This window comes from Myxine glutinosa, chromosome 7 (assembly GCF_964187855.1).
Source record: "Myxine glutinosa chromosome 7, kmMyxGlut1.1, whole genome shotgun sequence".
NCBI classification, from domain to species: domain Eukaryota; kingdom Metazoa; phylum Chordata; class Myxini; order Myxiniformes; family Myxinidae; genus Myxine; species Myxine glutinosa.
The window spans coordinates 78205646-78228132 of NC_136267.1; the positions used below are offsets into that span (position 1 = coordinate 78205646).

A 22487-nucleotide genomic window follows, 5' to 3' on the forward strand; every position below is an offset into this window, starting at 1 on the left:
CATTTTTCTCTGATCTAATCATACATATCTGCCTGTCTTTTCACGTTTGTTTAGAAACCACAAACAAGAAAAACCTTTCGAGGCCATTTTCCCTCACAGAGCAGGGGTTGGCCTTTTTCGGACACCGTGGTCCCCTTTTTGAAGCAATGTTTTATGGCCGGATGCCCTTCCTGCCGCCAACCCTGTTGGTCGCCTCTTATGACACACAGGGAATTACCAGTGAACTGGTACTCAATTTGCCGACCTCGGAAGGATGACAGTCTGAGTCAATCCCCCTGGTGTTAATTCAGCGATCGACCGGGATTCAAACCCAGGATCCTAGGATCCCAAGCCGGCACCCTAACCGCTAAGCCAATACCAGGCTTTAGAAACCACTCTTATCCACAAATTAATAAAAGCCATTGTGTCATTCATAGAGCATTGTGGATGACAATTATCAAATGAAAATAATGAGTAACCAAAACTAATGCGATGATCAATTATTCGCAAAGCTATAAAGATCAACATTTGTTGGAGGGTGGCGAGTGTGCACACAAACCTGATCTGCTATTTCTGTTGCTTTTTCATTCCTAACATTTCTTTGGCTCCTTTAGGTTGCTCTCCTCCGACATGTCTACATTCTTATGGGACACTTGTTTTATCATACCTTGAGGCCTTACAATTAACTTTAAACTTGAACGATTCTCTTCCCGTCTTTGGATAAAGCCGGTCACAGTAAAAGTGACGGTGAAAAGCTCTGACGTCGTCGTGGGAAACGAGTTTGGGGGCAAAGAATCATGATACTTTTGTAATCATCCTGTGTAATCGCCTTCTTTGTAAACCTGTGGATTTATATTTGACTCTAAATGCACTGAAAGGTACATGATACAATAGCATTGTGGGCATTCAAAATCCAGTGGCCATTGGGTTTCAAAGAGTTTTGAGGGTTGCCGTCGGCAATGTTTCCAGCTGCTTGAGGAATACTGTTAAAAAAAAAAAAAAACCTTGCAAGGTTCAATTTTAGCATTTTGTGATTTAAACAAGATATTTCATGTGAGCCTGAAAACTTATTTCCAAACCTGACTGGTTACATGAAAGCAACACGATACAGAGGTGGTTTTGTGCAACATGATGCAGACTGGTTATGTGCGACATTATCCAAACTGGTTATTTGTTGCACAATACGCAATGCAGACTGGTTGGTGGCATGCGACACGATGCAGACTGGTTGGTGACGTGCGACATGATGCAGACTGGTTGGTTTCGTGTGACACGATGCAGACTGGTTGCGTGCGACACGTTGCAGACTGGATGCGTGTGACACGTTGCAGATTGGATGCGTGCGACACGTTGCAGACTGGATGTGTGCGACACGTTGCAGACTGGTTGCGTGTGGCACGTTGCAGACTGGTTGCGTGTGACACGTTGCAGACTGGTTGCGTGTGACACGTTGCAGACTGGTTGCGTGCGACACGTTGCAGACTGGTTGCATGCGACACGTTGCAGACTGGTTGCGTGCGACACGTTGCAGACTGGTTGCGTGTGACATGTTGCAGACTGGTTGTGTTCGACACTATGCAGACTGGTTGCGTTCGACACGATTCAGACTTGTCATAAACTTTTGCATACCACAACCAATTTTTCCATCAATCCTACAAACATCTCCAATATCTGTTCACCTTTCCTTCAATACTGCTTTCTAACTCGCACAGACACCAGCAGTGGTCTGTGTACAAGTGCAAGCTGGTTGCAGGCCTTAAATGGTTAGTTTCATGTGGAAATTGGAAGCCTAAAGGTTTTATGTAGTCATTGATGTTTTATGTAGTCATTTTTAGGTGCCGTGTAATGGAATTGTTCGCGCCCTCTTTTGAAATTCCATTTCGACGATAATGTTGTACTTGGAGCCTCGCAAAGGTGGGATTGTTGAAATCGCTTTGTGACCGGCACAATGTTTTTATTGCCGTAATGGTTTTCTGTAGGTACATTATTTCTATCTTCTAGAAGCCATTGGAATGTTTATATATTTTTTCACACTTATTTATTTCATTAATTTTCACTTGTGTGAGGATAGGGAGACTGGTCAGTAAATAAAGCTCTTGAATTTTACAATCGTACAAGCTCTAATGCATATGGTTAAAAATTATTGGGCCTGTGTTATGATCCATACCTCTGGCTCCAACTTATACATTTGCATTTTCAGGTCAATGTGGTCAAGTTCTCCTACATGTGGACCATTAACAACTTTAGCTTTTCCCGAGAAGAAATGGGAGAAGTCCTTAAGAGTTCAACTTTCTCATCCGGAGCTAATGACAAGCTCAAATGGTTTGTATGTTCATGTTGCACGTCTTCTTTTGAGATGCGAAAAGGTGCTTTTGAGTTTAACTTTAAAATAAAGTTTTCTTACCGAATGGCTTCTGATTAAAAACAGTGCAGCACTATGGGGAACCATTGCTTTATTGATACATGAAATTCCTGATTTCTGCCAACCTGATTTTTTTTCCCTGCATTTTCCTTACTAGGGCATGCCCGTACGTGGGTGCCCGTTCCTTGCCAAAAACAAAACAAAACGCTACCCGTACGCTCTACCCCGCCCGTACGCCCGTACGCCCGTAAACAAAAAAAACAACGCTCTTCGCTTCCGCCCTTCGCTCTGACTGAATTGGGAGAAATAATGCGCATAAGAAATCGAGAAATTATTATTTTCTCCGGAAGAAATCGAATTACGAACCGTAATGGCGCACGCGCTCGGCTCGGCTCGCTCTCACATCGGCCACGCCTACGCAACAACGCGTTCTGTGATTGGCTGCCGGAAGTGCAGTCTTCACTGTCCGGAAGGTCGCATATCGCAGTTACGATGAATCGCAAATTAGTTTTAATTAGTTTTAAAACATAGTTGAACGCCAACATAGTTTGCCAACGTGAAATAAATGAATACGCTCTCAAATGTGCCGTCCGAGGCAGAGTCTGTTCGCCACGTTCGGCACACGTGATAGCTCGCTGCTCTCTGATTGGTTGAATCGTTTTTTGGACATAGCTCGGTAACTACTTCTCCGATTAATATGAAACCTTGAAAAGGCACATCCTCGGGTCCCCAGCAATATACCTGGCAAGTTTAAAGTATATCGGACCGGTAGTTGTCGAGAAACAGCGGTCACAGACAAACAGACATACATACATACATACATACATACATACATACATACACAGAGATTACTGGAATTATAGATAGATGCTACATCTTTTCTTTTTGATCACATGTTCCTTCCTTATTTTACTTGTTTACCCATTGTTGTAAGCGTCCTTAAATCAACGTTGTGTTGATCCCATTTTTTTCTCATTAAAATACACATTCTGCAGACCAATTGCCTCTGAATATCGGTGTAGAAGCGACACTGCTGTTGTCACCCTGCGCTCGCGAAGTGAAAAGCGGGGTTAAGCATTCAGTTATGTACATGTACATTTACGTGTGCCGTGTGCCGCACGTGTCTGCATTTTAAAAATTCATTTTCTCGGCAACCGTTGGTCCGATTGACACAAAATTTTACCATAGAAGCGCCTCCACCTGTATAATTTTTTTATTCATAATTATGACGTCATATGTCACATGGTACGGATGCCATCTTGGTAAAACATTACACCTCTATATCTCCCAAACCACTCAATGAAAAAAATTGAAACATGGCTCATTGTCAGGTACTCACCATGGGGAATAAGATATGTTGATGGTGATGTCATCGGTGCCTTAATTATGACGTCATAATTCGACAAGTACAACGCTTGATCTGACCAGTATGAATAAAACAAAAATTCCTCTGCAACTGTTAGACCGACGAACACGAAATTTTCAGAATATGGGCAGCTCCTGTAGAAAATTTTTATGATTATTATAATGTCATAGGTCACATGGTACAGACGCCATCTTTGAAAAAATCGAAAAAGGTTGCACCTCTATATCTCCGAACCGCTCCATGGAAAAAATTGAAACGTGGCTCATTGTCAAGTACTCCGCTTGGGGAATAAGATATGTTAATGATGATGTCACCTGTGCCTTCGTTATGTCGTCATAATTTGACAAGTACAACACGTATCCGATCACTGTGAAATTTATTTCTCAGCAACTGTTGGTCTGATCGGCACGAAATTCTCACCATAGGAGCACCTCCTCATGTAGAATATTTTAATGATAATCATGACATCATAGGTCATGTGGTACAGGCGCCATCTTGGAAAAAACGGAAGATGTTGCACCTTTATTTCTCCAAAACTGCTGCATGGAAAAAATCGAAACATGGCTCATTGTAAAGAACTCTATATGGCGAATAGGTGTTGTTAACGATGATGTCATTGGTGCCATAATTATGATGTCATAATTCGACGGGGACAACGCTTAGTCTGATCAGTTTGAAATGTATTGGGCGTGATCTATGCAACACCTATATTAGAGAATATAAATTTATGATTTCATCGCTCACGTGGTCTGGCAGCCATATTGGATCAAAGAAAAAAAATGTTCAAAAACAGAAGAGTTGGTTCACAACTAGTTGACTGCGCATGGTAAGTATTCTATGAATACCATCTAGTTTTTAATATGGTAATTTGAGAAATTTGTCGAAGTTTGAGGTTATTAGTTGTCCTTGTCCAAAGAAATGTTTTTTTTTGTCTTTTTGTTATTCTTTTCTTGTCTACTGAATAATTTGTACCGATACTGAATTCTCAAAATGATGTAATTTGGCCCAGAATGCTTTGCGCAATTCGCCGAAACCCTTGAAAACAGCTGTCATTGGAGCATGTTAATGTGTATCATAATGCATGTGATTGTTAGCTAAAATGGCTTAAGGAGCTTCTAAATAACGCAAAAATACTTGGAAAAGTACCTAAGAGAAAGGGGAGTGCCTTTGGGCAACGAAAGAGTTGGAGAACGAAAGAGTTGGAGAACTTTCCCAGCTCATCGAAAGGGCTGATATTTTGCAGCTATCCATATTACAAACTCCCGACTATGTGGGCCAATGGCAGGCCCAAACTTTAGACGAGCGGCCTATACCCAAACCCCCATACCATCCCCACCAGTGAATGGACTTTCAACCTTGCGGGAGTGCCTCCTGTGAACATGGAGAATTGGTTTACGTCTGCAATTGGTAAGACTATTCTGTGCGTCATTACCAACACAGTGAACAGTCATGGCTACTGAATCTTTGACAAAGGACATCTTCATGACTTGAAAATACACAAATCCCATTTAATAAGGTGTTGTGTGAATCAATGGAACTGACTCGATCTGTAAACTTTCCCACCTGGATTTCTGTCGATGGCAAATCCTCCTTTCTGGATTAGGTTATTACCAATTGCAGACTATTTGGTTATTACCAATTACAATTTGGTTATTACTGATTTGGTTATTACCAATTACAAAGGTTATTACCAATTTATACAAACTTACCCACCAATGTTTCCTGCTCTTCCTATGCCCCAATTGGTTAATTTGATCAAGCGTTTATGAATATCTGCATCCTACTAGCCATTCTCGGAGAACAACCTCAGTGCCGGCAATTCACTCAGGCAAACCGGGCTGTTCTCCTCTATCCACCGCCCTTGATTTTAACTCAGCCTGGGAATTATTCCACAGAAACCTGCTCTCCCTTAGGCACAGACTCATTGCATCTCGACCTCAGTCATCATACCCATCTTATGGTGCAATGAATCTTGTGGTGAGGCAGTTGCCTTGAAACAACTTGCAATTTGTCTTCCTTGAAGGAAAATCTGACTGAAGGCAACCTCAGATCATTCCTCAAGCCTGCAATAAGTGTGTCCACTCTCTCAGGAGAGTCAGAAAATGACATTTGTCCAATCTCAAGACTGAACTTTCAAACTTACCTTCCTTCTCTAAAACCTGGTGATGCCTTGTTTAAAAGTCTGTCTCTGGTGTATGCTGACCCTCTATCCTTTCCTTCACTTCAAATTGCACCACAGCCAACTCTGCTCGTGATAAGGCTGAATGCCTCAATTCTGTGTTTGCTTCCAAATGATGTGTCCCTAGCCCTTGCTCTTTGTACCCACCCTACAGCCTGACTCAACTGCTCCTCTACCTTGTATGTTTTGCACCTGAGAAGATGGAGAAGTTTCTGGCAACCCTCGACTCTGACTCTGCATCTGAACTGGACGGTATCACCTCACGTGGTCTAAAAACCTGCGTTGCTGCTCTTGCACACCCTCCCTTTGCCATTTAAACCCTATGATTTGCCCAAGGTCATCTTTTATCTCCTTGGAAATCGGCCAACATCACTGCATTGCATAAAAGGTGCAAACACCGATTCAGTAACGACAGACTGATCATCTTGCTTCCAACCATCAGCAAGTCGTTGAATCCATCATCATAGTTGACATAAAATATTTCCTTTTCTCCAACAATCTCATCTCAGATCATCAATTCAGATTCAGACCAGGCCATTATACCTTGAACCTGCTGCTTCTACACTGGAGGGAGGCACTCAATGTCAGACATGAGATCAGGGCCTTCTCTCCAGACATATCTTTTGATACAATCTGGCATTTCACCTTTCTCTCCAAAGTCTGCCTTTGGCATCCAATGCCAACTCAACTCTTGAGTTACTGACGTCACTCTACTTTTAGCCAACGTGTGTCTCTCAACCGAATCCTTCAATCTTATCTCTCTGTCCAGGCTGGAGTTCCCCAAGGCAGTGTACTTGGACCCATCCTCTTACTAATCTTCATCAATGATCTCTCTGACTCTCTGGAAAATCCTCTTTATCTATTTGCTTATGACTCCACCCTCTGCCGTGACATCCCTCATCCTTCAGACAGGCAGGCTGAAGCCTCTTCCCTCTCTTCAGACTGATAAAATCACAGGCTGGTCAAACACTTGGAATATCTCTCTCAATCCTGACATATCTTACACACTCATTCTCTATCTTCGAAAGGACCATCTGACAAACCCTCCCATACACTTTCAGAGCAGAAAATCTACCATGAAGTCCAAGGAACTGTCCATAGAACATAGATAGAATTGTGAGGAGGCATAGATCTGGGGAAGGGTATAAAATAATTTCTAGAGTGTTGAAAGTTCCCAAGAGCCCAGCGAGTTTGATCATTTGAAAATAGAAAGAATATGGAACTACCCAGACTTGACAGGAGGAAAAGTCAGCATTTGTAACTCCTTGAGGCATTTCTTGTTAAAAGTTGGTAACAAGTGTTTTTAACATAATTTGGGTATGCTGAATCAGAATCCGGTTGTTACCAAGCTGGCAAATGCTTTATAGTGGCTCAAAATCGCAATTCAAAATGGCCGCCAAAATCGCACATATTTGATGTGTCAAATTTTGTTATTTCATGCTTTAGGTTAAAACTATGTTAGCAGAGTAGGTATTTGGTCTTTTGAAAACACTTTCAGCATGGATAATTCAAACTAAGTTGATACCAAGCAAATACAAGCTGCTGGCACCCCGCCAGAGGACAAAATCCAATCAAAATCCAATGATTGCGGTAAGATCATCAATCGAATCTGACGCATTGTCCAGTTCATTTTTCAGCTGCTCGTCATGCTTCTCAAGGTAGCTTGTAAGTTGTGGTAGAATCACTTGCCAAAGTGCCTGCAATGTTAGTTTGTGAGCTCGCATTCCTCTAGAATATGACTTGCCCTGCCATACAGTGTTCTGTGGTGGACGGTCCCATAATTCCACTCTCGGACCAGATATCTGCTAACCCCGACGACTGCATGTGCTGGCCAATAGCTTTGAGAAAGTTCAAAGAGATATGAAGACCACCAAGGCGAGGGATGAGAACTTCCTTGAACTCCGGTATCGCAGATTTCAACTCCAGTAATTTGCAATACAATGCTTGGTCTACCGTGAGTACTACATACTTTTGACCTAGCTTTGTGCTGATGTGCATGCAGCGTTTTATGACCGTAGTAAGAGTGTCAAGCTCATGCGCCGGGGCTTGAATAATTGGTAAGTAGCCAATCGTTGTCATTTCTGGATCCGTCGTGCTGTAAAACTGATTGTGTTGCGTCCATCCCAACTGTGGATTTTCATTTTGCCGTTTCATGAAGAAAGACATATCTGTAGCTCGCGCCAGTTGCGCTGATGCGTTTTCATGTTCAACTTCGGTGTACCATTCTGGCTGGATTTCTGCAGTAAACGCTGGTGTACGTTGTGTTTCCCTGACATTGGCTTCTATTATGTTATTCATGGCATCTGGCACTGAAAGTGATTTATGCTTCGATGGTACAAGATCATGGAAGTTGAAGTCTGGAGCAGGACCTCGTTGCCACACAGCCATCTGAGTGGCATGGAACGTGTTCTTTCCATCCATCGATGAATCATTGATGTCAATGTTATCTGTGGAAAAATGTACAAATTTTCCCGGTGTCAAATTAGGGGGAATGACTGCACCATTTTCAGTATCCATGTTCTGGATGGTATGCTCTGCCAGAGCATTATCCACTTGTAGGATGGAATCATAGCTGAGGACATGACCTGCACTATTAAACAGTTGCACCAGATGTTTGGACCTCGTTGCCTGGTGCAATGTACTTCCAAGTCCAATGTGCTTTGGGGTCCACTTTTTCCCATGGCTGACTGCAAATACAATATCTTGTGCAATGTTTAGGACGTTTGACCGAACTTTTGCCTCAAGTACTTCGTCGTCATTTTCATCAGTGTCACCATCAAGAGCTGACTGGCTTTCAAACAGAAGACGAAGGAACATATATAGGGAATCTGGTATACATGCAGCTGCATCATCTTCACTGGCGTTGAATCCTTTGTGGCCTGGCTGTGACACGAGGTCTCCTCTAATCTTAAGGGCTACGTGGACTAATGAAAGGAAAATGTCATCTCCAGGTTGATGGACTGGCGTGAATAGTTCGTCGTTGTCTTGATCTTCCATCTGTGAAATGGGAATATGGCGATATTTTGTGGGAACGAGAAGCGTTTTGTTTCCCGAGGGTGCCCTATCTAGCATAGGGATGAACTCATAGATCTCCGTCAAATGATGTTTTAGCTTTTCTGTGAAAGAAGCCCTGCGGCTGAGAAACGATGGTGGAATCTCAATGTTTGCATCCTTGGTCAGGCAGCAGTACCGATTGAAAACATCATGTAGTTCCAATACATGTCCTTTCTGAGCTGAGACTTGCAGCTCTGAACATAGCCACGCCATGGCTAGATCAGTTCTGTGACTAATGCTTTGAATAGCTTGTGTGGACCTCGTAAAGTTCACATAGCATTGAAGGTGGTATTTGCCTTCTGACGCAATCAGATCGTTGACACATGCAACTCGAATACGTAACACTTTATCAAACTGTGCCGCCTCGATTATCTGCGCACTCATTTTCTGTGTTGTTACAGATACAAGTCTATGCTTTATATGCACAGTTTGACAGAATAAGCATTTGTCCCAGTCAGTACCCAGGACAGATCCTCGCAATATATGTGTTGATCTGGAAGAGATGCATGTTTCTTTGCTGCTCGATGCTTGTTCTCCATCTGTGTCCATACGACATCCTGATGTTTTCTGATGCTGGTGCAACCGCTGAATTTTTCCCTTGTCAGTAAATTGTGCGTAGCAATGTCTATGCCACACAACTGACTCTGCATCTGTTGACTGAAGCACAACTTCGAGTCTATCAATAACATCTCTGTTGCTATCATCTCTGAGTTTACTTCGTGCGGTTGTAGCATCTCGGAGTGTCAGCAAACCCTGCTTCCCAGCCTGGTGCACATCCTTGTCGTCCTTCTGACAAATGATACAGAGACTCAGGGATGGTGATGAAGATCGCCTCTTGAGACTAAGCACTGGGTCCATTTTTCTGAAAAGAGATAAGCCATGGTTAACACTCGTACCCAATAAGCATGTTCTCAAATATACAGGTTATAATACTATACTTATAATTACGTCTTAAATAAGCCGCTCCGAGTGTACACATTTAAACTGTAGCTTAGACAACAATATGTTAGCATGCATATCTTACCTTATGCCATTGCGCTGATTAAGTATGTTAAACACCTTAACTAAGTCCACGGATTGTCGTCCAGCATAAAATGATTCCAATAATCTGAAAGAGAACTTATGAAAAGCAATAACATGAATGAGGCAGTATAACTACCACTACTCCAGGTACCATCCAATATGTTTGCTGTTGTAGAAATAGTCAGTATTGTGATTAATGAGTTGTTTTAACTCTAAACCTTAAGTACTACATTCAGACACCAATAACATATCTGTGGCTAGTGGGAAACCAAATATATGCATTTTTCAAATTTTACTGTGGCCATCTTGGATTTTGTCCTCTGGCGGGGTGCCAGCAGCTTGTATTTGCTTGGTATCAACTTCGTTTGAATTATCCATGCTGAAAGTGTTTTCAAAAGACCAAATACCTACTCTGCTAACATAGTTTTAACCTAAAGCATGAAATAACAAAATTTGACACATCAAATATGTGCGATTTTGGCGGCCATTTTGAATTGCGATTTTGAGCCACTATAAAGCATTTGCCAGCTTGGTAACAACCGGATTCGGATTCAGCATACCCAAATTATGTTAAAAACACTTGTTACCAACTTTTAACAAGAAATGCCTCAAGCATTTTATATAAGGGCCTTTTGAGGTTTTACGTCCTGTCTATAAATATATTGTTTGTTTCCATGACCACAAGAGACGTTATACTTGATTTGTGCATCTGTTTCTCAAAGGAGAATTGTGTGCATGCGTGTGTATGCTCCTGTGCTAGATTAACTGCCATCCCTCGCTTGCATCAACAAGAAATTATAGGAACCCTCCACCTCTCGTACATGGATATTTCTTGTATTTCTTATTTCCTTGAGTCCAATTTGGATCCAGGAACCCATCAATTATGATTAACCATCTTGAAATTGCCACTCTTTCTTTAACTTCTGAAAAGTACGTATGTTTAAAGACTATTTCACTTACAGATTTCGTGCTAGTAATGACAGGTTAAAAGTGCTGCAGTTAGTGAAAATGAGTCGCTGCAACGCACACAGCACATGTGTGAAAGGCCTCGTTAGCAATCTTACGTCATTTTGAAAGTCCCGTATTGGCCAAGTGATTAGCTGCGGCCAAGTCAGTGCAAATGCATTTTTGTATGGCCTGATTGTCTAACTTATTCACATTCCTTCCCCACTTCCTCACTGTTTCCATCACATTCACCATTTTTTTCCCAAACATACCCAACCTTTTTTTCTGTGTTTTTTTTTTTTTGTTCTACCAATGTGATGCAGGTGCTTACGTGTGAATCCAAAAGGATTGGATGAGGAAAGCAAAGATTACCTTTCACTCTACCTGCTGCTGGTCAGCTGTCCCAAGAGTGAGGTCCGTGCAAAGTTCAAGTTCTCCATTCTCAATGCAAAGAGCGAGGAGACCAAGGCAATGGGTATGTGCATGGTTATGGTTATAATAAACCCTCTGTTTAGTGAGACTTATCTCCCACAATCTATTTGCTTATTTATTTTATGTTTATAATGCTTTTCATTGTTCTGGCGTTCAATTATAATTTTTGACTTTCACCTTTGGTTTGGCTATATAATGGACCGATGCTCCTAGTTTTGTGGTTGCTTGTATGTAGTAGTCGTGGCCAAAAATATTGGCACCCTTGCACTTTTTTCAAATAATGCTCCATTTCTCCCAGAAAATTGTTGAAATTAAAAAATATTTTTGTATCCACATATGTATTTCTTTGGTTTGCAGTGGAACAAAACAAGAAAAGCTGAAAAAATTACGAAATCTTAGTTTATTCCACACAGAAATCCTAAAATTGCCCGGACAATATTATTGGCACCTTTTAGAAGTTGTTCGAAATAATTAGATTTCAAGCAGGTGATTCTCCTTTACCTTGAAATTGAACTCACCTATGGTGCCTGCAATATAAAAATCACTCATTCAACCAGTTTGAATAGAGAAAAGGAGTCGTTCTGCTGTTTTGTGTAATTGTGTGTACCGCAATGAGCATGGAGAAAAGAAAGAAAACCAGACAATTGTCTGAGGAGGTCAGACACAAGATTTTAGCCAAGCATGGACAATCTCAAGGCTACAAGTCCATCTCCAGAGACCTTGATGTTCCTGTGTCTACCATACGCAATGTTATCAGGAAGTTTAATGCCCATGGCTCTGTAGCCAACCTCCCTGGACGTGGCCACAAGAGAAAACTTGATCGAAGATTGCAGCGAATGATTGTTTGAATGGTGGAGAAAGCACCTCGATCAACTGCTAAAACAGATTCAAGCTGACCTTTAGACACGAGGTACGACAGTTTAAACTTGCACCATCCGTCACCAACTCAATGAAAGGGTGTTCTATGGTAAGACACCCAGGAGGACTCCACTGCTGAGAGAGACACATAAGGAAGCCCGACTGGAGTTTTTGGCATAGCTCACATGAACAAGCCAAAATCCTTCTGGGAGAATGTCCTGCAGACAGATGAGACCAAATTAGAACTTTTTTGTAAAGCACATCATCTCTATGTTTACAGAAAACAAAATGAAGCCTTCAAAGAAAAGAACACCTTCCCTGCAGTCAAACATGGAAGATTGGAGGAGGTTCAGTGATGTTTTGGGGTTGCTGTGCTGCCTCTGGCACTGGGTACCTTGAATGTGTGCATGGCATCATTAAATCAGGAGATTACCAAGGCATTTTTGAACGCAATGTTGAACCCAGTGTCAGAAAGCTGGGTCTCCGTCGAATGTCATGGGTCTTGCAGCAGGACAATGACCCCAAACACACTTCAAAAACACCCAGGAATGGTTGAAGACAAAACGCTAGACTGTTCTGAAGTGGCCAGTGTCGTGAAAATCAAGTGCAGACACGACTTTACCTCTGGGTAGGCTTTAATATCATTTAGATCGATAATATCTCCTGTAACAATACATGCAACAATAGGCATTAAATCAGAGCATTTCAAGCACAGCAATGGTAGCTTCGATATAACAATGGTTCGCGCAGCGCAGCCTTTGGGGGCGTACATACCATTCAACTACTGGATAATGTCACAGTGAGTCCCGCCGGAGTGTCCGCACGCCCCGAGTGTCCCGGGTCTTATAGACGGCCCCCCTTTTCGTGGCGAGCATCCCTGGGTTCACCTTGGTATAATTTCACTACATTCTCCCCGTCGTTAAAACTATACTACCGCTCGGCAGTTTGCAAGCAAGCATCAGCAATAAACCAAAGGGTTACGTCAATCCACGTCAGTCGGTCCACCCGTAGCGGTCGGGGCGGCGAACCTCCCGGCCCGTTCGTGTTCGGAAACTACCGGGCACGGCGTCCCCTAGCCCGGAGTCCCCCGCGTCGGAATAGCCGCCGGAGGTTGGAGTCGGAGGGGGCGCCCCCGCGCCTTCGGGCACGGGGGCGGGGGACGACGGGAGTAACAGCGGTAGTTCCATAGGGGAAGCTTCGATAGAGTCCATAGACTCGTAGACGGGTTCGTCGGTATCCCTGTCGTCGTCCCCACAAGGGGCGAGATGGCGTACGGAGACAGTAGACTCGCGGCCATCCGCCGTTAACACGCGGGCATGCTCGGGATTAGCCTGGAGGACCTGCACCTTGTCAACAAGGGGGTCGTACTTGCTAGTGCGAACCGCTCGTTTGAGATAGGCGGGCCCCGGTTCAGCGAGCCAGCTGGGTAAAGACTGGATACTGCCGGAGCTTCTAGGGTGGTGGAACAGTCGTTCGTGAGGAGTCTGGTTGGTGGCAGTACATAGGAGAGCCCGGATCGAGTTTAGAGCGGCAGGCAGCGACCACGCCCATTTATCGAGGCCTCGGCCGAGGGTCCGGAGGCTTAGCATGACGGCCCGCCATATAATCCCATTAAAGCGTTCGATCTGTCCATTAGCTTGGGGCCGGTACGGGGTGGTGTAGCTCGAAGCGACGTTATGTTGGAGCAAGTAGCCCCTCACTTCCTGGGACAGGAACACCGCACCCCGATCGGTATGCACGTAGGCCGGATACCCGAACATAGAAAACAAATTCTGCAGGCACCGAATAACCGTGGCAGCCGACATATCCCCGCACGTGTAAGCAAAGGGGAATCGGGAATACTCATCGACGATAGTGAGCAGATAGCGAGAGTTGCTCGACATTGGCAGCGGCCCTTTGAAGTCCATCGCCAAGCGCTCCCACGGTCTAGTAGCCCTAACGAGTGTCCCCAGAGGGGGGCTATAAAAACGCGGTTTGAGTTCCGCACAGATCGCGCAGTCACGGCAGATGCGGCGGATGTCCTCCATCGAGTACGGCAGATTGCCCGCGCGCACAAAGTGCGCGAAGCGCGTTACCCCGGGATGACACATAGTGCTGTGCAAAGTGCGCAGCCCCTCCAAAGATACGATCCCCGCGCAAGTGGCCGGCCTCGATAAGGCATCAGCGACCAGGTTATCCTTCCCCGGGCGGTATTTGATGGTGTAGCAGAAGTCGGCGAGTTCAATACGCCAACGGGTGATTTTCTCATTCTTAATGCGCTGAGCATGTAAGGTGTCGTACATAAACGCAACACTCTGTTGGTCCGTGATGATTTGGAAACTCCGCCCAAGCAGGTACGAACGCCATCGCCGAATTGATTCGACGATCGCGTACGCTTCCTTTTCGACAGACGAATGCCTCCGCTCGGCGGAGGTGAGAGTCCGCGAGAAGAAAGCCACAGGGCGGCCTCCTTGGGAGAGAGTCGCCGCTATCGCATGATCCGAGGCATCACTCTCCAAAACGAAAGAGGCACTCTCGTCAATCGTTGCGACAGCGGCGCCAGCAATGTCGACTTTAAGGCCCTCGAAGGCCGCCAGGGCGGCCGGGCCCAAGGGGAAAGTGTCGCAGGCCACGAGGGGGCGGAGCTTAGCGGAGAAATTTTGCACCCACTTTGAGTAGTGGGCGAACAGCCCCAGGGCGCGTTTCAGCGAAGCCCGATCGCTAGGCGGAGCCATATCGAGCAAAGGGCGCAGACGCTCCTTATCCGGAGAGACGGAGCCATGGGTCACGGTGTACCCCAAAAGGTCTACCGTGCGTAGAGAGTATTGACACTTCGCCGCATTCATGGTTAAGCGATATTTCCGCGCGACCTCGAGGAAGCGTTTTAGATTAGCGTCGTGATGCGCCTGGTCACGCCCACAAACCGTAAGATTGTCCAGATAGACAAAGACATCGGTCAAATGCCCCTTTGCAACGAGGTCATCCATAGCTCTCTGAAAACAAGCGACGCCGTTCGTTACCCCAAAGGGAAGTCTCGTGAACTGGTACAACCGCTGACCCGATTCAAAGGCTGTAAAGACACGATCAGCCCTAGAGATGGGGACTTGATGATACGCACTACGTAGATCGAGTGTGCTATAAACGGAATACAGGGCCACCTGGCGTACTAGGGCGTCCATCCCCGGTAATGGGTAGGCATCCAGTTGTGTAAATCGATTAATCGTTTGCGAATAGTCGATTACCATTCGCCTGCGGTGGGCCTCACTCCGCACCACTAAGACTTGAGCCCGCCACGGTGACCTACTGTGTTCTATGATACCGTCCTTCAAGAGCAGGGCCGTTTCTTCCGCAATGAATTGCGCGTCCGCGCGAGAGTAGCGCCGCGATTTGATGGCTACAGGGGTACAATCAGTGGTCAGGTTGGGAAACAGTGAGAGTGGCTCCATGTCCATTTGAGCGAGGGCACACACAGCGAGCGTGTCCGGCCCTCCGAAGTCTATTTCCAAACGACCATGCCGCTTAAGGAAATCAAGTCCTAACAGAACGTCAGCGCATAAGGCCGGTAATACCATGAGATACACGTCCGGGAACGTGCGTCCATTTATCACAAGTTTCAATCGACACGCCCCTTTAGTGCTCAACCGAAGTCCCTGAGAAGCCATAAAGATCCGACGGGTTGTCCCGAGAACCGGCCACCCATGTTGATGCACGAGTCGCTGATCAATAAAACTATCCGTGGATCCCGTATCAATCAGAGCTTGCGCAAAAACGCCCGCGACTGTGAGCGGAATGAAGGCCTGCGCTAGGCCGGCAGACCCGGCAGGTATAGTTCCGGCCGGGCGAGAAGATCGCGCCTCGCGGGTGGATCCCACGCCGGCAGCAATCCTTCGGGCCTCAGCAGGAGCATTGAAGTCAGTTGGCTCATCGGTAGTTCCATTTGCCAGAGTGGGTGTGGGGTGGTCATGAGAGCAGCCGCCAGATGGCGCTCGAGCCACGGGAGAAAGATCTCTGCCATCTGCAGAGTCATATGCCAAAGCATGTAATTCGCAAAAGCTTCCATGAGATGGCGCTCGAGCCACGTGAGAAAGATTTCTGCCATCTGCAGATTGACATGCCAGAGGGGGAGCATGTAATTCGCAAAAGCTGTCATCAGATGGCGCTCGAGTCACGTGCTGCGTTTGCCGCACTTTGCGAGGCATTTCCAAAGTAGGAGCATGTCGCTTGTTTGAAGTAGGCGTTTGAAAGCCAGTCAAGGTTGGATGCTCTGTGACCGGTCGCGTTCGCGCCATTTGTTTCGGCGGCCCGACGTATCTCACCAAGGTCGGGCAAGAAGCCAGGGGCCCGCGAGGAGGAGAGCGGCTCATCAAAGCTGTGCAAGGCGCCCCGTCCGGTGCGCGATCCGTTGGCTCAGCGATGAGCCCATTCAAGGTCGCTCGGGAATGCATGCCCCGAGCGGCCTTTCTGCAGACTTTTGCAAAATGGCCTTTGGTAGAGCAGAGGTGACATGTCGCCTCTCGAGCCGGGCATTCAGAGCGAGGATGCTGCCGATTGCCACAAAAATAACATTTTGCATACCGGGCAGTCCGTGGCCTGGCAGCGGCGGCCGCAGTGAGGCAGGATGCGGAGTCCGCTTCCGGAGCACCCAGGGGCTCGGCCGTCGTGGGGGTCTGGTCCTCCTCCGTATCCTCGGCGGTGGCCCTCTCGGGTCGCGCGAGTTGCGAGGTCCCCGCCACGACTCGTGGGTGATCATATGCGGTCAATTGTTCTCGAGCATCTGTATATACGCGTGCCAGCCGTAGTGCTTCTGTAAATGTCAGCTCCGCGACCTCCAGGAGACGGAGCCGCAGGACTCCAGAACTAATTCCGGATATGAATGCATCTCGGAGCAAATCGTCCTGCACTTGCTCGTGAGTCCGAACGTCCTGCACGCAATCTGCCAATAAGTAGCGCAGCTCCTGGGCAAAGCGATCGATCGATTCAGACGGTTGTTGCCGTCGCTGAGAGAGTTGATGCCGGCCGTGCACAGCGCTCCGTTTCTTTACGTAGAGGCGCGTCAGCTCGGCCAGGGCCGTATCATACGTCTCAAATCGAGAAATGGTCTTATAAACAGTGTGATGGACCTTGGACTGTAACACGGACAGCTGCATCGCAGCGGTTGGCTCTGTCTCGTGAGCAGCGAAGTAATTCTGCAGCGTGTTGAGCCAGTGAGCAAACTCCGATGCAGATCCTTCAGCTTGAGGGTCGGCACCGAGAATCGGAACCACGATCATCTTGTGGTCTGCCATTCGGCGAACTAAATGATATTAAATGTCGTGAAAATCAAGTGCAGACACGACTTTACCTCTGGGTAGGCTTTAATATCATTTAGATCGATAATATCTCCTGTAACAATACATGCAACAATAGGCATTAAATCAGAGCATTTCAAGCACAGCAATGGTAGCTTCGATATAACAATGGTTCGCGCAGCGCAGCCTTTGGGGGCGTACATACCATTCAACTACTGGATAATGTCACAGTGAGTCCCGCCGGAGTGTCCGCACGCCCCGAGTGTCCCGGGTCTTATAGACGGCCCCCCTTTTCGTGGCGAGCATCCCTGGGTTCACCTTGGTATAATTTCACTACAGCCAGCAATGAGTTTAGATCTAAATCTCATTGATCACCTGTGGGGAGATCTGAAAACAGCAGTTGGGAAAAGGCACTCTTCAAATCTGGGAGAACTGGAGCAGTTTGCACAACAAGAGTGGGTCAAACTGCCAGTTGAGAGGTATAGGAAGCTCATTCATTGCTCTAGGAAGCGCTGGACTGCAGTTATTTTGTCCATAGGCTGTGCTACCAAATATCAAGTCTAGGGTGTGAATAATGTTGTCAATGCCATTTTATTTTATTTTCTGATTTAAAAGGATATATTATGTTCTGAATCAAAAACAAACGTTCTGTAATATTAACAGTGAAATAAGGAATTGTGGAGACCAAATACTTTCGTCAATTTCAACATATTTTTAGAGAAAATTGTGAGTTATTTGAAAAAGGTGCAAGGGTGCCAATATTTTTGGCCACGACTGTATATGTTCCCACCTAATCTTATGAAAAAGAGAAAGTTGTAAGCTGTTTGTGCAGCTGTAATTAGTTTGGACGATGTGTATGCTAAACACTGTGTCAGACTAAAGTTGAATTGCATGCGGTGGGTTGCTGAGCTGCAGTCTTTGGAGACTTCACCACTTCAACGTATTTCCACTTATTGTAGCTCATAATTGGTCAACCTGAAGAAGGGAGCACATATGAATAATAATTTTTAAGAGGTTTGGTTCATTACCAAATGGCAGGAGCAAATGACAAAATGGCATTACTTCTGTGCTTTCCTTGTTTTTTGATATGATGAATATCAACCTTTTATTCAACTTTACTAAGATGGTAATGTCGATTATCAGAAACAATAGAAAATATTAGCAATTCCGTGAGCTTGCAAGCACATAGTTGCTCAGTGTTACATTGTACCTGCCACAAGAAGGACATTTTATAGACAGTAAACCACATTGGAAGCCTGGTGTTGGCTTAGCGGTTAGTGTGCGGGCTTGGGATCCTAGGATTCTGAGTTCAAATCCCGGTCGATCATTGAATTAACGCCATGGGGGTTGAATCAGCCTGCCATCCTTCCGAGGTCGGCAAAATTGAGTACCTGCTTGCTGGGATGAATGAGCCATTCGGGTATCCTGCGTCGGAGTGGCTACCCATCCAGGATTGTGCCCAATAGCCAAGGAAACTGCTTCGGCAGCCCTATGCATCGTCACGGTGCAAAAAGGAATGGTCTTCTTCATCATCAAACCACATTGTGAATAATTTGTCTCAAACCAAAACTGTACACCAAATGCATGATTTTGTGAACTGATGTTACTTTGCTTATCCAATCTGTACTCAGAAGAGACATGGAGCCTAAGGCATGGCTAACATTTTTATAGTGCTTTTTATATGGAGATTAAGGCTCTTCGAAGAGCAAGATTACATAGGATGAAGGGTAGTGTACTGAACGTATGTGGACAAGAGATTTACAAGCAGACAAGGTTCGTAATTGTAGAAAATACATGCGTAATGGCCATTGAAGTGCAGTGCACAGCAGCTCTATGTTAGCTAAGCCGGTCTTATTAGTAGTCAACAGCGGTCTCTTGCTTAATCACTATTATGCAAATCACAGATGACTTTCGGCGTACAAAGATTATGCGGATCTTTGAATGCAATTTTTATTTAAGGGAAACATTTGGCTGTCTTATCTGCAAAGCGTTATCTGGTCTTGCCTCTGCATTCAGTCCTCAACTTTCATATGAACGCACAAGTGTTTGTCAGTCAATGAAGCTCACATGTTGTTTCAAAGTGTACATTTATAGATCTTGCCCTGGCGTTGCACTTGCACATGAAAAGAGCCGGTTTATCTGTATTCAAACACGAGTGCGGATATATGAGGTCTGGGAATTGCTAATTGTGCATCTGAATTGATGCATCAGGTTTAACAGGTGAATCTGATTTGTAGGAATCAATACTTCACAGCATTTCTCCTCCTCGAAATGCCAAGCTGAGTTGTGTGTTGCATTCGTGAACCTGTTGACTGCACAATGCACATCACTTGTCAACGTTGACTGATTATCATTGCGTTAATGCTGTTAAATATGTGGTAAGTTATTCAGATAATTATTAGTTTTGATAATGTAATGCAAAAACATAGCAAGTCATGACATGAACTTGTTAATTAATCCTCGTTTTTTTTAAGGTTGTAAGTGCAGAAGAATGGTCATTCAAGAATGACTTCCTGTAAGAAGGGGAAAAAAAATCAACCACGCTTTGTGAAGTAGCATCACATCTGGAATAGACTAGGTGGAGCAGGTAGATTATCCCACCCTAAAGGTTCTCATTGGGCCAGCTGGGTTTTTACAGACAATCCAGTAGTGGTGTGGTGTATCTGTGGCCTTGAGCTGGATTTTAACACGCAACCTCTGGCATGCCATTTCAGTGTCCTCACGAACAAGCCACCACCGCACCCGAAATCGACGTATACAATATGCATACGCACACATCAAGCTCGTTCTTCTTGATCTTTAAATTCCAATAGCATCTCATAACATCATGTACACAGGTGCAGGGGCGATTTGACGAGTAGGTACATACAGTATTTGACTTCGGGATGTGCAAACAAAACGTGAGACAATAAAGTACTATTAAGAGACTCTTCAATAAAGTAACCTGCCTGTTCGCTGTCCATTTGCATGCGAAAAGTGCAGATCATTAGACAAACAACAACAACAGGCATTTTAAGATCATTTTCCCTGCTAGAGTGGGGTTAGCCTTGCAGGCCCCATGACAATCTTCTCCATTTTGCCCTATTTTCTGCATCTCCCATTGTTAACCCCCTTGCCCGCATTTCTTCTTCCACCACCTTTAGCCAAGTCTTTCTCGGTCTTCCCCGTCCTCTACTTCCTTCTACATTCATTTCCATCATTCTTCTCAACCAGTCACTTCTCAACACTATGACCAAACCATCTCAACCTGTTTCTCTTCACAGCATCCATCACAGGCTCTATTCCCATCATCTTTCGCAATTCATCATTTGTCTTCCTCTCTCTCAACGATACTCCGCACATCCACCGAACCATTCGCATTTCCACCCTTTCCAGCCTTCGTTGCTGCTCTACGTTCATTACCCATGTCTCGCTCCCATAAATCATAACACTTCTCACACATGCAGCATACACCTTTCCCTTCAGCTTCAACGACACTCCCCTCCTCGTCAGCATGCCACTCAGCTCCCGAGACTTCTCCATGCACATCTCACTCTAGCAACCATCACTGAGTCTGATCCACCTTCTCCATTCAGCATGTCTCCTAGGTAGCAAAATTAAAAAAAAGATCATTATGCTTTGGGAAAATTTGAATTGACTTCAAAAAGCATGCACCTGTGCATGTGCATGCATATGATTCTGCTATCCCCACCTTCTCCCCTCTCCAATTCCCCTCGCCCCTCCCCCCCCCCTCCCCCCCCAAACGAAACTATCCTTGTTCATGAAAAAATGGTCTTGGACCATTTAGAACACTCATTAAGAAAGAGTCTTGGACACGGAATAATCACATGTATGCACCGGCACACACAACAATGAAGATCAATCGTCTCCACTAATGGGCAAATACATTTGCCCATTATTGGATACATAGTCAAAATACATAGTCAAATTTTTGCCGTTGTTCAGCAGGTAATATGTCGATTGCCTCCCAAGCATTTATTTATTTATTTTCTTTGACAAAAATGACCACTGGCACATGTTGTATCTGTTTGTTGTCTTTCTGTTTAAATGCTTGCCGTATGGAAAATTGTAAAGGTTATTTTATTGAATGTCATGGTGTGAATGTCATACCGCCATCAATGTCCTGTTGATTTCATCCATTATTCTACCTGTCCGCTGACGCAGATTGACACGTAGCCTTCACTAGCCGTAGTTCATTCCTTCCAACTGGTTTGCAAATGTAATTCCTGAATGATATCTGCAGTGGATAAGAGGTTCTACCATAAAGGAGAGAATTGCCTTAATCTCCGACACAAGTTGGATGTTCACCAAAAATAGTCATGAAGGTCTGAGGTTCCACCAGGAGTTGAGATGGGCAACAGATATTGGAAAAGAAAATAATCTACAAGACGATAATCCAAGAGAACTTGACTCTTTGGGAGACATGTGATAGGTGGTCCAGCTCTCTCGCTCCCTCTCTCTCTCTCTCTCTCTCTCTCTCTCTTGCCCCCCCCCCTCTCTCTCTCTCTCCCCCACCCCCCTCTCTCTCTCTCTCCTTCTCTCTCCCCCCCTCTCTCTCCCCCTCTCTCTTCCCCTCTCTCTCCCCCACTCTCTCCCCCTCTCTCTCTCAAAAAGAACAACTTTAACAGCATGGAGAGTGGTTGTTGTTTTGACTCCTTAAAATATGTGCATAATCGAAATAGAGAATTAGGATGAGAGGACACATAAATTCCATGTTGGCTTAGAGAGCTGCGTCATTCTTGGAGGAGTTGTAATCCACACAAACAATTGAGTCTTATGGAGGCGACATTATTTCTAAGCAGAGCCTGCATTAATTCTCCATAGAAGGTGGGTGTGGGGCTACGGGGTCGTTGGGTCGGGTGGGGGGGGGGGGGGGGTGGAGGGGGGAGTTTTGGGGGAGATGTAGTGGGCGCATGTGAACATGTGGTGGCACAGGGGCTATGGTAAAAAGAACTTCAGACATTGTCATGGCTGTCATGCAAACTAATTACCTCTGCCACTGAAGGTGGACGGAGGTTATGT

General features: G+C 45.3%; 1 protein-coding gene across 6 annotated transcripts in view; it reads left to right on the forward strand.

Moving 5' to 3' along the window:
- The window catches only part of LOC137430568 (speckle-type POZ protein-like), a 307794-nt gene that overhangs the window by 98453 nt on the left and 186854 nt on the right, over positions 1–22487 (forward strand). For all 6 annotated transcript variants that reach the window (XM_078781905.1, XM_078781900.1, XM_078781903.1 and 3 more), the window contains exons 4-5: positions 2180–2301; positions 11232–11383. In XM_078781905.1, the coding sequence (XP_078638031.1) occupies positions 2180–2301; positions 11232–11383 (274 nt within the window). The remainder of the gene's footprint in view (positions 1–2179; positions 2302–11231; positions 11384–22487) is intronic.